The sequence below is a fragment of the Eucalyptus grandis genome, chromosome 3 (assembly GCF_016545825.1).
Source record: "Eucalyptus grandis isolate ANBG69807.140 chromosome 3, ASM1654582v1, whole genome shotgun sequence".
Lineage (NCBI taxonomy): Eukaryota > Viridiplantae > Streptophyta > Magnoliopsida > Myrtales > Myrtaceae > Eucalyptus > Eucalyptus grandis.
The window spans coordinates 7,400,479-7,414,644 of NC_052614.1; the positions used below are offsets into that span (position 1 = coordinate 7,400,479).

The 14,166-nt window shown below is 38.7% G+C and overlaps 1 protein-coding gene across 1 annotated transcript; it reads right to left on the minus strand.

Annotated features, from left to right (window-relative positions):
- On the minus strand, nt 1-4,202 carry LOC120291604 (ankyrin repeat-containing protein NPR4-like). The gene is made up of 3 exons (XM_039309255.1): nt 3,861-4,202; nt 2,209-2,556; nt 1-150 (listed from the first exon to the last, which is right to left on the minus strand). Exons 1-3 carry the CDS (start codon nt 4,200-4,202, stop codon nt 1-3), a joined length of 840 nt encoding a protein of 279 aa, XP_039165189.1.
- Nucleotides 4,203-14,166: the final 9,964 nt, after the last annotated feature.

Genomic DNA, 14,166 nt, shown 5'->3' on the forward strand with positions numbered 1-14,166 from the left:
TTATGACCTTCTCCATGTCTGCTCAGAGTCCGCTCGTTTCGCAAGAGCTTCTTTGACCTGGAGCCATTCTTCTCCTCGTTTGCTCCAACACCAGCTCCCAACTCCTTCCCTCCCCTTGACGAGCGGATCGGTCGCCCATAACACTTGTACCTGCATCAAATTCATCATCTTGAATGACACCAACCGGGACTTGGCGGGACTTCAGGTTGAGGACCGAGCAGTTCGGGGACATGCCCATCATGACCAGTGCCGGAGGAGGTGAAGACATGGCGGCCGGCAGGTCGTCGGAGGCAGAAGGATTGGGGCAAGTGAAGGGGCGTCGCACTTGGAGATGGAGGAAGACTCATTGTCTCGTCTGGACAGCCCGAGTCTCGTGGGTGCGTGGGTTTTGACATAATGGGTTGGACTATAGTTTTTTTCAGTCCATCCTAGCCCATTTTAGGGAAAATAAATAAATAAAACGAGTTACTGGTACCAAATTGGGCTCATTAAATTTGAGTCATAAAAATGCCGGGGAGGCGAAGCCTGGCGGCCGGCAGGTCATCAGAGGCGGAAGGATCGGGGCAAGAGAGGGGGCAGCACTTGGAGATGGAGGAAGACTCATTGTCTCGTCTGGACGGCCTAAGTCTCGTGGATTTGTGGGTTTTGAAATAATGGGTTGGACTATAGTTTTCTCACTCCATTTTAGCCCATTTTGGGAAAAAAAAACGAGTTACTCGTATCAAATTAGGCTCATTAAATTTGAGTCATAAAAATGACGGGATCATCATATCATTAGCCACGGGTCTAGAGTCTGCTGTGAGAAAAAAAGGGACCGCATCCCAGGTGCCAAATCGGCTGGTTACCAACACAAAGATAATTTATGAATTGCAAGATCATTTTCGTATTAACTAGTACTTAAGGACGTAAAGGTAATTTAATAACGCTGAAACTAATTTTATGAACACAAAAGTATGACTTACAAACATCATTTTGCAGTTATGATACAATAAAGACGTTACTACAATAAGACCGTGCTAGCAATTTATCAAGAAAAAGTATAATTGAGATCAACAAGAATTAGCACTCACTCTTTTTACTAATTATAAGGGAAATGACTACCTAAGAGGTGCATTACATCTCATCGGGTAAATTACTACTCTTAATTACTCACTATAAGGCATATGATTGTATTAAGAGACATTACTACTTTGAAGGTAAATCACTCAATTTATTGCTTGAGAGTACTTACACTTAGGGCGCATTTGGCAACCGGCCAAATAGTAAACATTTCTATTCTTTTGTTAGTCGGGAGTAGATTTGAAATAAAAATCTGTTTAATAAAAACTTTGTTTTTAAGAATAGATTTGGAATGGAATCAAGGAGTAGAAAAGTTGATTCTTTGTTCTCGGAAATAATTCCAGAATCAAAGCCAACCCATTTTTTTCTCTTTTCTCTTTCTTCTTCTTGTTCTTCTTCCCTCTCTCTTCTTCTTCCATTGCCATTTCGGGCAAGCTCCGGCGAGCTCACTAGAGGCTTGTCAGGCTAGGGCGAGGTCCGACGAACTCGCTGGAGACTTGCTAAGCCACTAGGGAGGCTCGACCTCGCCAGATCTGGATAGTCCCCTTGTCATACCAAACCTAATTAAGGGAACAAAGACCTTACTACGTGTTCTCCTCTTGCTTGTAACCATCTGTAATCTGGCTACAACCGCAACTCACTCCTCACATTAAGTACATCACATAAAGAAAGAAGAAAGAGAAGAGATTTCCATGTATTAATAATACCTATTGTTTATACTCCATTCCATCGTCCATGTAAACTCCATTCTTTTACATGCGTCATCCATCAACACGCCTAAGACACTTATGGTTTAAACCAGCACATAGACAAGCGCATTGCATTCTCAGACGTATCGTACATAATTGGCTAAAGAGCATGCTGAATAGCACAAACTATATAGCATCTACTCTTGCATGGCCTCATGGCTCAGTGCATTTCTTCTAGGACAAACAAATCTGTAGTAATAGACAGCCACTAAGCCATAGTATTCTACCTCTTTCCTTTCCCGAAGGCTTTGTAGACAAATTTCAGGACTTTGCGCACCAATTTTCCGATTAAGCGGATTGTATGGCACAAGAAAATAAGAAACATCAATCTCCCCCATACAGTTACGACTACTTTATCATTAGCATACTTTTTTTGTCCCTCATCCGGTGAGGATAATACCATGAGGATTGAATAACTCAACGCCGTGAAGGTTATCGCAACCCACACACTTAGCATTGCAATCCACATGGTGATCCGACGCTGCTTTAAGGGAAGATCACATATGAGAAGCATAATGGTGCTAAGCGATGCCATGAAGCTTATCGTGTTAAATGCCATGAACACCTTGTAAAGCCATTCCATGTCCGGAGGTGCCTTTGGTGGTGCCTTTGGTGGTTCCCTACCAGCTTCGTAAGCTATAATAGCTACCAATGCCGCCGCCACCATTAGCATCTTATGCATATCGTTTTGCCACTTTCTCTTCTCTTCCCTCTTGCTTCGGTAACCATGTTTTTTGCATCGGTTTATCTGGACAGGTCATGATTCTCTGAAGTTTGATGAGCAGAATCCTTAATCTCTGAAGCTCTTTCCACGCTTTGGCCTTGTGCTAGTAGGCTTAGTGCCATGAAACCTTTGGAGTTCATAATATTCGAGTCTACTCCTGTACTAGTCAGGTAGATTATAGTCTGTAGAGGAGTAACAATAGAATGTGTCAATTGATGTTGGATTTGAACTAGACAAGCCCATGTTATATACTTTTGAGGACTAAGTTTGCTTCTTTTGTTTTTAAGTCCTCTAATGTTTGTGACTATTATATGATGCCTTCAAAAGGGAATCTCATCGCTTGTTGAATTTCTTCCGCTTCTCTGTTTTTATATTCCTTCTAATCTAGATCAAATTAGCGTGAAAATAATGTGAAGCACAAAGTTGTAGTTAATTATCTGGACAAACGACTTCTTTTCCAAATATCAAAACTTGTGATGATTTAGGAAAAAGTGTCAGAAAAGTCTTAAACCTATAACATTGATGTTAACATAATCCTAAACATCTTAATTGTGTCAATTTAGTCATAAACCTTATAACCTAATGTCAATTCAGTAATTTTGCTAATTTCAACTAGATAATGTTGATGTGGACCCCGTCCAGTCTATGTGGCATGATCGGCACCGATGTGAAATTTTTTTAATAATATTTTCATATATATTTTTTAATTTTTTTCCTTTTTACATCCTTTTCCCGATGACCAATCGTTGACCATTGGCCATGGCCGGGTGGACTGGCCTCACTTGGGTGAGGGTCTCGTCGCCGCCATGGCGAGGTTGAACCTAAAGAGGGCTCCCCTCACCAGGCTAGGGCAGCCTTACTAGATTTAGCCTAGGTGAGGCCAAGCCTTGCCAAATCAGGCAAGACTGGCCCTTGCCCAAGCCAAGGCCAACTTGCCCTGCCATGGCCAATAGCCAATAAAAGGAAGAAGAAACAAAAAAAAAAAGGAAAGAAAAAAATCAGAAGAATATTAAAAATTTGAAAAAAAAAAAACATAAATTTGTCCATATTAGCATTGGCCATGCCACGTTGGACAGTCGTCATCCATATTAGCAATTTTTGGCCAAAGTTAACTTGAAGGACTGAATTGATATTAAATAAAAATATTTATAGTTAAATTGACACAATTAAAAAGTCTAGATCTTTTGACACTTTTCCCTAATGATTTATAAATGGATATCTTTTAACTTCCAAATATCTCTAGGACATTCATGTTTGCTAGAATTGCCTTTTTCGTTGATAAGCTCACTGAATTTGACTAGAGCAAAGGCTTAGTTGTATGAACATACCTCGATTTGTCCATTTGAAGCAGCCAAATGCAAAATCGTATTGCCATCTTCGTCCCTTGAGTTGATGAACTGATATCTTTCATAAACATCATGTGTCGCTTGAACCAAGCATTCCAACACATCGACACGCCCTTTCATAACCGTGACATGAAGAGGGTTTCTTTTGTATTTGTCATGGACAAAACGAGTTTCAGGGCTGACTCTTACCAAGCTTTCCACTATGTCAAGGTAACCTTTTGCTGCCGCAAGATGGAGAGGGGTTGAACTTTGATAATCTTGCTCTCTTGCCAACTCAGCCTTCCGAGCTAGGATCGCTTCCACGACATCCAAGTGTCCAAGCATGGTTGCGATGTGCAAAGGAGTCTCATTGTGATTCCTGATCATGATTCTATCAAGAAGCAGCTTATCTTTTCCAAGCAAAGAATGCACGTTTCCTTCATGGCGGCTTCGTAGAGCTCGGACTCCATGTTTGGCTCTCTAAAATGGGAATTTCGGGATGCTCACTACTCCATTTGGGGCCTTGAATATATGTTGTAAAGTTAGGCTTGACGAGGACCAAAAATGATTGGTAAAAATTAGACATCTTTTTTCTGCAAGAACGTAGCTCAAGTTTCCGTTGGCCGAACGTTGCGCCTCAAATATTTCTGTACACACGCTAGAAGAGATGTTAGCTCACGGCTCTATAGACCTAGTCAAACTCCGCCGCGCCAATCGGTCGTCGACATTTGGAATTTACTTGCAACTGGTTCTTAGGGGAATTAAGAAGAAACCTGCAATCTCTCCTTTAAGTTTGTTGTTTTGTGAAATCGAATTTTAAATTGTTTAAATGTCCTCGTTAATTGGCCTGAAGGAAGCTACCATTCTCTTGATCGTCACTTCTTTTGTCTTTATCGCGACGATGTTCTTCCCTTAAACCACGACTGGACATTTTACACAGAATCTTAGACATGATTGGCTAAGATCAAAGACTAAAATTCTCTAAGGTAATTTCGCCGAACAATCAGAAATATATCAAACACCATTCCTGTCCTTTTCTTAAGAATATGGACAATGTGAAAGCTTGGACACGGATGAAACATATTTCAGGCTGACCCTTGACAAGCTTGTCACTATGTTAACGTATCTTTTTGCTTCTGCGAGATGAAAAGGTGTCGATCTCTGAGAATCCTGCTCTCTTGCTAGCTCGGCCTTGTGAGCTAGGACCTCTTCTACAAATTCTAAGTGTTCGAGCATGGCTGAGATATACACAGGAGTCTCCGTGTGATTCCTGGTCGTGATTCGGTTGAGAAGCAGCTTATTTTTTCCAAGCAACTCAAGCAAAGAAGGCACGTCTCCTTTCACGGTGGCTTCGTGGAGCTCAGACTCCATGTTTGGCTCTCTAAAACGGGAGTTTCGAAATACTCACTACTCAATTTGGGGACTTGAATGTATATTGTCACCAAGTCAACTTTCAAGGTAGGCTTGATGAAAAGCGAAAAATGATTGGTGGTATGTGGCTCAAGTCTCCGTTGAGCCTGGACATCCTTTGATCATGCAAAGCAATCGCACTCTAGTCATGCAAAACTAGTTGTGAAATCATTTCATTCGTACAAACATGAAATTACGTAACCTAGGCACTTTCAAAGAAATTATACTCTCATATGGTCGTGTTAGGAAGATAGTTACAAATGATAATAGTACCATTAGCACATTAGATTTGGTCTTCTCAACATGGTAATTCCTAATGATTTCAAGCTTGTGAATGGTTTAAGCTCAATGTGGAGGCATTAGCCTTGCCATGCCACCAACGAATTCTGCCTAAGAGAGTTGATCTTCATTTTCTACCATGATGGTTGGGATCTCAACTTTGCCGTCAAGGCTTGCGGCCATGTATGAGCCACCGTCACTGGATGTGTGGACAAGCTACCTCATGAGCCATGGACGAGGCCAGATCTGGAGGCACAAACGCATCAAGCTTTGCCATCAAAGTGGCCAGTGCTGTATCCAGGCCGAACATTGTTGCGAGTCCAAGCCAAGCTACCCCTCCGTAGTCATAATGGCTGGCTCCATCTAGAATACAGGCAGTAATTTTTTCATATCAGCTGCTGACGTAATACTTCGAACGTATGTCAATTTGTAAGTGAATCTAAATGATCGAATATCTTTTAAATCTCATTTAGGTGAAGATGCCTCGGATGTTTCTGGACACAAACGCTTGGACAAATGTCGCTCATGGCTCTATGGACGTAGTCAAACTCGGGCAACGCAGATCGGTTGCAGACATTTCGAATCTACTTACAACTAGTTCTTGGGAGAATTGAGAAGGAACCCGCAATCTCTTCTTTCAACTTTGTCCCTGTCCTTTACTTGCGAATATGGACATATATGAACCCGCGAACTTGACCTACACAGACTAAATGCATAAAATCTCCCCATCAAATCGTTCCTAGATGCATCCCCCAATTTCCTAAACACGGCAGGTCAACTTGAAAAGCTCTTTCTATAAGCTTATTTGAGCCTGCACATTCCCTTATTCTTCAGCTAAGATTATTCAACTTGATGGATTGTGGTAGGAAAGATGCTTGAAATGAGCAACAGTGTCATGAGTGCATTTACGCTTAGTCTTTCAACCGACATAGTTGCTAATGATTCCGAGCTAGCAAATAATTTAAGCACAATGAGCAAGCAGCAGTCTTGCTTTACATTCGATTTGCCCATTTTTGTTCCGGGGAAATTTGCGATCCATTTCATGAACCATCCAGATTTCTCCAGCGGCTGTCCAACTGGCAATTTGGTAACTACGTCGAGAGCAAGCAAGTTGAGAAATTCACAGCTGTCCAAGATTGAAGAAGAGAAGACAAAAACTACAGCTGGAAGTCTAAGGTGGCTAACATCTTGGGGACTCTCCTGTCAGCAACGAGCAATTTGACAAAAAAAATCAAAATAAAATTGTCCCACTTGTAGTATAAAGTCATAGGACAGAAAAAATCCTGTAAAACAAGTCAGCTTTTCTGTAAGACATGAACGAAATAAATAAATAAATAATCCATCCATAACGTTTACGTCAGCTTTTCTGTTTGAATGCGTTTCGGTTTAAAAAAAATTGCTTTTAAACGATCCTCTAAAATAGAGAGTGGGGTATTCTAACGATATTCCTAGTGACTTCATCCTCGATTTCCATTTAAGACACTCTTTAGCAAAAGTATTTTGCTTCCAACGAGCTAAAAGAATGCCCTATTGAGTTTCTTCCCGGATAGAAAGAGCAAGAAAACCAAGTCATGTAACAAAATTAAGCACGTTACATACTCGGATCACTTGCACGACTGATGTAAAAGTTTTGTTGGCATGTAATCTTTTTGATTTTGACATTCAATCTTTTAACAGCGGAGGTGGCGAGCAATGCACATTAGGAGGATAGAGAACTGCTGCGCCCACCGCTGGGGAGGGTGCGTTTGGTTGGACCACCCCATGATGTGGATTTTGATCCTGTCCATCTTGCCGATGGCTGTGGCGAGGACTTCTCTGATGTCGCTGTGCATTAGCCCTTTAGAGCACGCATTCGAGACCGCAAGCGGGCGTGCAGCTGCATTGGCATCTTCGTGGATGGATCCAAGCCGGGTGCGATCGGCTGCAGATCTTTTGGTCACGGAGAGGATGCAGATGAAGCCCTGCGCAGGGGACTAAGAGCCATTTTTGCAAGAACATCAGCTAATAAAATGTTCTCATGTGATTGTGATGATTACCTCTTTGGTCCATTTGATGTCCATTCCGACCACTCCCCCATGCTTAGTATGATCTTTTACCCATAACTATGCGTGGAAATTTAATTGGAAAGGCAAATGGGACTTGGTAAGATTCGAATTAGGGCCTTCAGCTTTGATACATGTAAGAATTTTGTGGGATTATTGACAACTGTTCTAAAAGTTTAAGCTGTTAAATGGAGACATGATTTAATATTTAATTATTCTAATAGTATTAGAGATCATTTTCTAAACCATGCTTTTGTTGATCATGATTTTAAATTACCAATATGATGGTCCTTTGTGGGACAGGTATGAGTTAGTGACATAATATTTGTAAATAAATGTGAAGTTGAAAGTTGACTTACGGTTTGCTTCTTAAGTCTTATAAAAATCTAAGAAAAACACAAGCTCCTCTATGTGGGGGCAAACGTGTAATACGAGCTTCTTAGCGAAGGAAAATAGGCGGTGTTTCATCATTAATCACTGGTCTAGGATCCCGTATGATAAAAAAAGGAGACGTCACCCCGTGTGCAAATCACTTGTAATTTACTTTGATAGTAGACAATATACGCATAAAAAGGTATAAGATAGCTTTAACATTTACAAATACTTACCAACGTAAAATAATTTAACTGCAACGGAATTGGTATTACGAACACAAAAATTTGACTTACGAACATCATTTTGAATTTATGATACAATAAGGTATATTACTATGATTAGACTTTGTTAGCGATTTACTAAGAATGGGTATAATTAAGGTCATCAAGGATTAGCACTCACTCAATTTACTAATTAGAAGGAAAATTACTATTTAAGAGATGCATTACATCTTATGGGGTAAATTACTACTTTGAGTTACTTTCTATAAGACTTATTATTGTCTTAAGAGATTTTACTACTTTGAAGGTAAATCACTCATTTTGTCTCTTGTAATTATCTATTGATAATGATTGGTAGTTCATTATGGTTAATTTATTTCAATCGTTAATGGTCCCTTTATACTTCATAACTTGATGATGATATTACTAAGTATTCCTACCATAGTGTAATTTCCCTCAAGAGGTCATTACTTGTAGTTACCCGCGTTGGTAATTACACCTCCAACAATTGTAATTTGCCTCAAATCGTTGTGATCTCAATTGCACCTCTAGTGAGTACTTTCTTTTTTCGCGTAGTAACTTAGCTTATAGTTCATAACAAGAAATTCCTTTCTCTTAGCTCGAGTGAAAATAATCTACCTTTGGAGACAATAGATTACCTCAAGTTATCCTAAGCTCAATAAGTTGTGAATTGGTGGGTTTGGGAGAGTCTGGGCTAAGCCTAATAGACTTAGCAAACCATTAGTCTCCGCATGCGCCCGCACGATAGGGCACCGAAAAAGAGGTCGTGACAACGTTCAACGACACTACAGGCTGCATCAGGTCTCACTTGAACCAAGCATTCCAATACATCCACACGTCCTTTCATGGTTGTGACATGAAGAGGGTTTCTTTTGTATTTGTCATGGACTAAAAGTATCTTAAGGTTGACTCTTAACAAGCTTGCCACTATGTTAAGGTACCCTTTTGCTGCCGCAAGATGAAGAGGCATCAGACTTTGACAATCCTGCTCTCTTGCCAGCTCGGCCTTTCAAGCTAAAACCTCTTTCACGAAATCCAAGTGTCTGAGCATGGCTGCGATGTGCAAAGGAGTCTCGGTGTGATTCCCGGTCATGATTTCATCGAGAAGTAGCTTATCTTTTCTAAGCAACTCAAGTAAGAATGCACTTTTCCTTCCACGGCGGCTTCATAGAGCTCGGACTCCATGTTTGGGTCTCTAAAATGGGAGTTTCGGAATACTCACTCCTCCATTTGGAGACTTGAATATATATCGTCACAACCAAGTGAATCTTCACAGTAGGCTTGACGAAGACCGAAAATGATTAGTAGATTTTTCATCTGCAAGTATGTGGCTCAGTTCCCCTGAATGTCTATGGAGGGTGTGTTGGGATATACCTGGCGGCCATTTTCTGGCGAGTCTCGTCTCCATTTGGTCTTATATTGGTCAACTGGATGCTCCACTGAAACAAGCACTCAATAAAACACTCTTCTCTGTTCTCTCTACGTCGCTTTATTCACCACACGCTCGCACATGGAGCACCTTCTCCATTTATAGGATGCAAAGTCGGTGCATCCCAGCTTCCACACTTTTCCAATATAAAATATCTCCTAAACTAATTCATCACATTGCAACTTGCTTTGGCTTATCGGAAGAGGCGGTGAGAAAGGGAAAAATCTGGAGAGAAGGTAAAATATGGAAGAAGGGAGAGAGAGATCTGGAAAATGGAAGAGGGAGAGGCGATGCTTCTCAACATGTCCCCTTGGAGACTTGGCGTCCTTTGTGTTGTGAAAATATGGCTTTGAATTGGGTAGAACAATGAAAATGAATATTCAGAGTACTCAAGTCGGACTTTGAGGCATGATATCACTTTTTTTAAGGATTTATTTGCCTCACAATGTTGCTAATAGTCACCGGCGAAAATCCTCCAGGATACAACAAAGTTTCGGATGAGAATACTAGTTAGCAATTATAGTATTTCTCCAAGGTCTTTCTAGGAAACAATTTGAAAGAATGGCCGTAGTTTTTTCAAACAGAAAGCTCGAAAAGATGAAAATGATCACTCTCTGCTTTTCCGAAAATAACGAGTATATATATATAAAATAGTCTTGTAGCTTTTCGTGAAAATTGCTAAAGAATGAACAAACACATTCTTTAGAAAAATTGTTCGGATAAATAAATGCGACTCTTCGGAAGAAGTCGAAAACCGAACAATTGCAACCCTTCGGGAAAAGTTGCAAACCGAATTAATAATTTTCCAAAGGTTGTATAAAAAACACAAATAAAAATTCGAATAATAGTTTTTAAAAAAAATAGAATTTCGAATTTTCATTTTATATTTTATTTCCAAAATTCTCGAATTAAAATGCAACCTTTGAATTGATTAAAAAATTAATAACATAAAAAATAAATAAATAACAAAGAAATTAGTGCTAATTAAAACCGCGCAATTATTCGCACACTCGCACGTGGGTATGGTGGGGTCTAGCCCCACCCGATCATTCCTTGAGATACACAAGGAAACCCTTCACTTATAAATCAACCCACTTCGTCCCATTTTTCCTATGTGGGACAAGGAAAACACACTCAACTTGTTTTGACAAACAAACTTCCAACACTTTGAAATTCGCTGCTGTCATAATGCTTCATTGCGACATGTTCTTCCCTCAAACAACGACCAGCCATTTTTCACACAATTTAAGACATGATTGGCTAAGACCAAAGACCATAATTCTCTGCGATAATTTCACCGAATAATCAGGATATATCAACACCGGTCCTTACCTTCCCTTACAAATATGGACATATATGAACGCGTGAACTTGACTTACATAGACCAAATGCAGACAGTGTCACCACCAATTGGTCCCAGGTGCCTCCCCCAATTCCCTAAACACGACATGTCAACTTCAAAAGTTCCTGTTTTGGTCTTATTTGAGCCTGCACAATATCTTATTCTTCGGCTCAGATCATTCAACTTTATGGATCGTGTTAGGAAGATGCTTGAAACGAGCAAGTTTCATAAGTGCATTTATGATTAGTCTTTCCGCCAAAATAGTCGCAAATGATTTTTAGCTAGCAAATAATTTAAGCACAATGAGCAAGCAGCAGTCTGGCTACACATTTCATGGCCCATTTTTGTTCAAACACCAATGTGCTTTTATGCAAAGATTAATTTACTTTGAAGGTATCAGCAAAAACAAAATGATCACAAATTGGAGAAGGGAAAGCCAAAAATAATCCGAATCAATATCACCTGTTAAGTTTCTTCACAGAAAGAAAGAACAAGAAAACCAAATCATGCGGCAAAATAAAGTATGTTACATGCTCAGATCACTTGCTCCACTGCATTCAGAGATCATGGCAAAGAATTCGTGAGAAAGTTTTGACTCTTCCTCGCACGACTAATGTAGAAAAATTGTGGGCGCGTAATCATCTTATCTGGACATTCAATCGATAACTAAGTATTTTGTGAAAGCGAATCTTAATTTGTTTGAAAGTCCTAGCCGTAAACTGCCCTCATGAACACAAAACATCTGCTTCGGTAATTCTACGTTCTAGGATTTTCTACTTTGGTCTTAAGCTTATTGGGGGCGATTCTAGGGTCCCATATGGAAGAAGGGACCTTCATTCCGTGTGCAAAATTGACTGGCTATAGCCATTTAATTTTTAGTTTACTTTGGTTGTAGATGATTTTGCCAATTCAAAAGGGAAATTATGAATTATAAGATAAAGTTTACATTTGCAAATATCTACAAACATAGAGGTAATTTAACGACGTTAAAACTAATTTTATGAACACAACAGATACTTACAAACATCATTTGGCACTTATGATACAATAAGGTATATTATTATAGGCTTTGTTAAAAATTTACTAAGAATTGACTCAAAAAAAAAAAAAACAATTTGCTAAGAATGAGTATAATTGAGATCATCAAGGATTAGCACTCGTTCATTTTACTAATTATAAGAAAAATTAATACTTCAAAAGGTACATTATTTCTTATAGGGTAAATTACTATTTTGAATTTCTTCCTATAAAGTAGAACATTGTCTTAAGATATGTTACTACTCTGAAGGTAAATTACACGTTTTGTAACATGAGAATGCTTACACTAAATAATTTTCTTAAACATAGTAAATTACTTCAAGCCATCGCATGCGATACATTACTTGGTAGTTGACCTAAAGCCGTGGTGAATTGGCTGAACTCCTCACAATTTCATTGCACTTATGGTTCGTAAAATTTTATAAAAAAAAGAAAAAGAAACATTCCTTCACAGTTCGTAAGTTGGGGATGTTTTCACTAGTAACTATATTGTAATTTTCTTTATACAGTCATGGTCGGTAGTTCATTATTGTTAGTATTTTTCCAGTATTAATAGTAAATTCCCTTCATATTTCATAACTCGACAATGGAATTACTAAGTAATTGTCCCACCATGGTCTAATTTTCCATGACATGTCATAACTTGTAGTTCCTATCCTTAATAATTATATCTCCGACAATCGTAATTTGCTTGAAATCGTCGTGATCTCAATTGTACTAGTAGTTAGTACGTCCTCTTTTGCGTAATTTAGCTATACAGTTCGTACCAAGAATGCTCTGATGGTATATTTCCATCTTTAAAGATGTTATTACTTTGACGGTAAGTTATTTATTTTGTAACATGGAAATGCTTACACCTAATAATTTCCTTATAACATTCCCTCAAACCATGGGGTGTGACATATTACTTGGTAAATGATCTAAGGCTATGGTAAATTGGTTATACTCCTCATACTCTTGTTGCACTTGTTCATAAAATTGTATTCAAATAGTGACATTCATATACACCATTTAAATTAGGGATGTTGTACTAGTTATTTGGTAATTTCATAATTTTCTTCAATTAGTCAAAATTGGTGGTTCATTGTTTTCTTTTGTTTTAGTATTTTTCAATTATTAACAATAACTTCCTTTTTCTTTTTACCAAAAAAAACAATAACTTCATTTTATACTTCATAACTCGACCGGCCATAATCCGTAGTTCCTGTCCCGTATTATTGTACCTCTAATAATTATAATTTACCTAAAATAGCCACGATCTTAGTTGCACGTCTAGTTTTTTTTTTTTTGGGTCGAAAATAGACTTTGTATTATAGTTTCGAAAACTTACAACCATACGCTAAGGTATCGGCATATACAAGGTCTAGCAAAATGTAAGGCGGGAAGATGTTCCAATCTTGGGCCGAGATTTCTGAAATGTAAGTCTAGTTTGCTCTTTCCTCTTTTGTGTGGCAATTGAGCTACATAGTTCAAAACAAGAATTCCTATCACCTACCAGTTAACTAATGGGATGGTAAGGTACTTGAAATTGTCATAAGAGACACGTCTTAAAATTAATAATTGACCACGATAATCATAAGTCATTCGCAAGTCCATGCAAATGGTAGTTAGTAATCTACGTTTATTAATAGTAAATTAACTCAAGTTATCGTAAGTTCAAAGGTCTAAATGATCGTAATTTTTATCGAGAAATCTAAGCAACCTAAAGTTTACTTTCTATTTCCCTTTTCTTAGTAAATCTAATTAAATAATCCTTCAAATTCATAATCAATGGATCCTATCCATAAATAATAGTCCTTTTGCATGTCGTGATTTTCCTTAATTAATCGTAAAATTTACAGTTCCTCCTGAACAAACTTCCTTAGTTGTCTACAAATTACCGCTTCAACTGATGCCACGGCTGAGATTTTTTGGACTTCAAATCCATTAAGTCATATTCTCTTTTTTTTTTTTAACCGCCACAAATCAAATCAAATGAAACAGCCATCCATTATACATCTAAACTCCGTCTTTCACAGGGATTCAACACGCATAAAACATTCATTGTTTCCACTAGCAGATACACACATGCATGCTATCGTAGCTAAGTTGTCTAATCACCACACTGAACAACACATACTGCATAGCATCTCCTCTTACATGGCTTTTGGGC

Bases quoted from the DNA above. Each gene is read 5' to 3' on its own strand.
- LOC120291604 (XM_039309255.1), bottom strand. From the start codon at position 4,202: ATGCTTGGACACTTGGATGTCGTGGAAGCGATCCTAGCTCGGAAGGCT. The intron at 2,557-3,860 runs GTATGTTCATAC...TGACCTGTCCAG, and splicing joins CTTCAAATGGACAAATCGAG to ATAAACCGATGCAAAAAACA. The intron at 151-2,208 runs GTATTATCCTCA...AATTTGATGCAG, and splicing joins TGAGTTATTCAATCCTCATG to GTACAAGTGTTATGGGCGAC.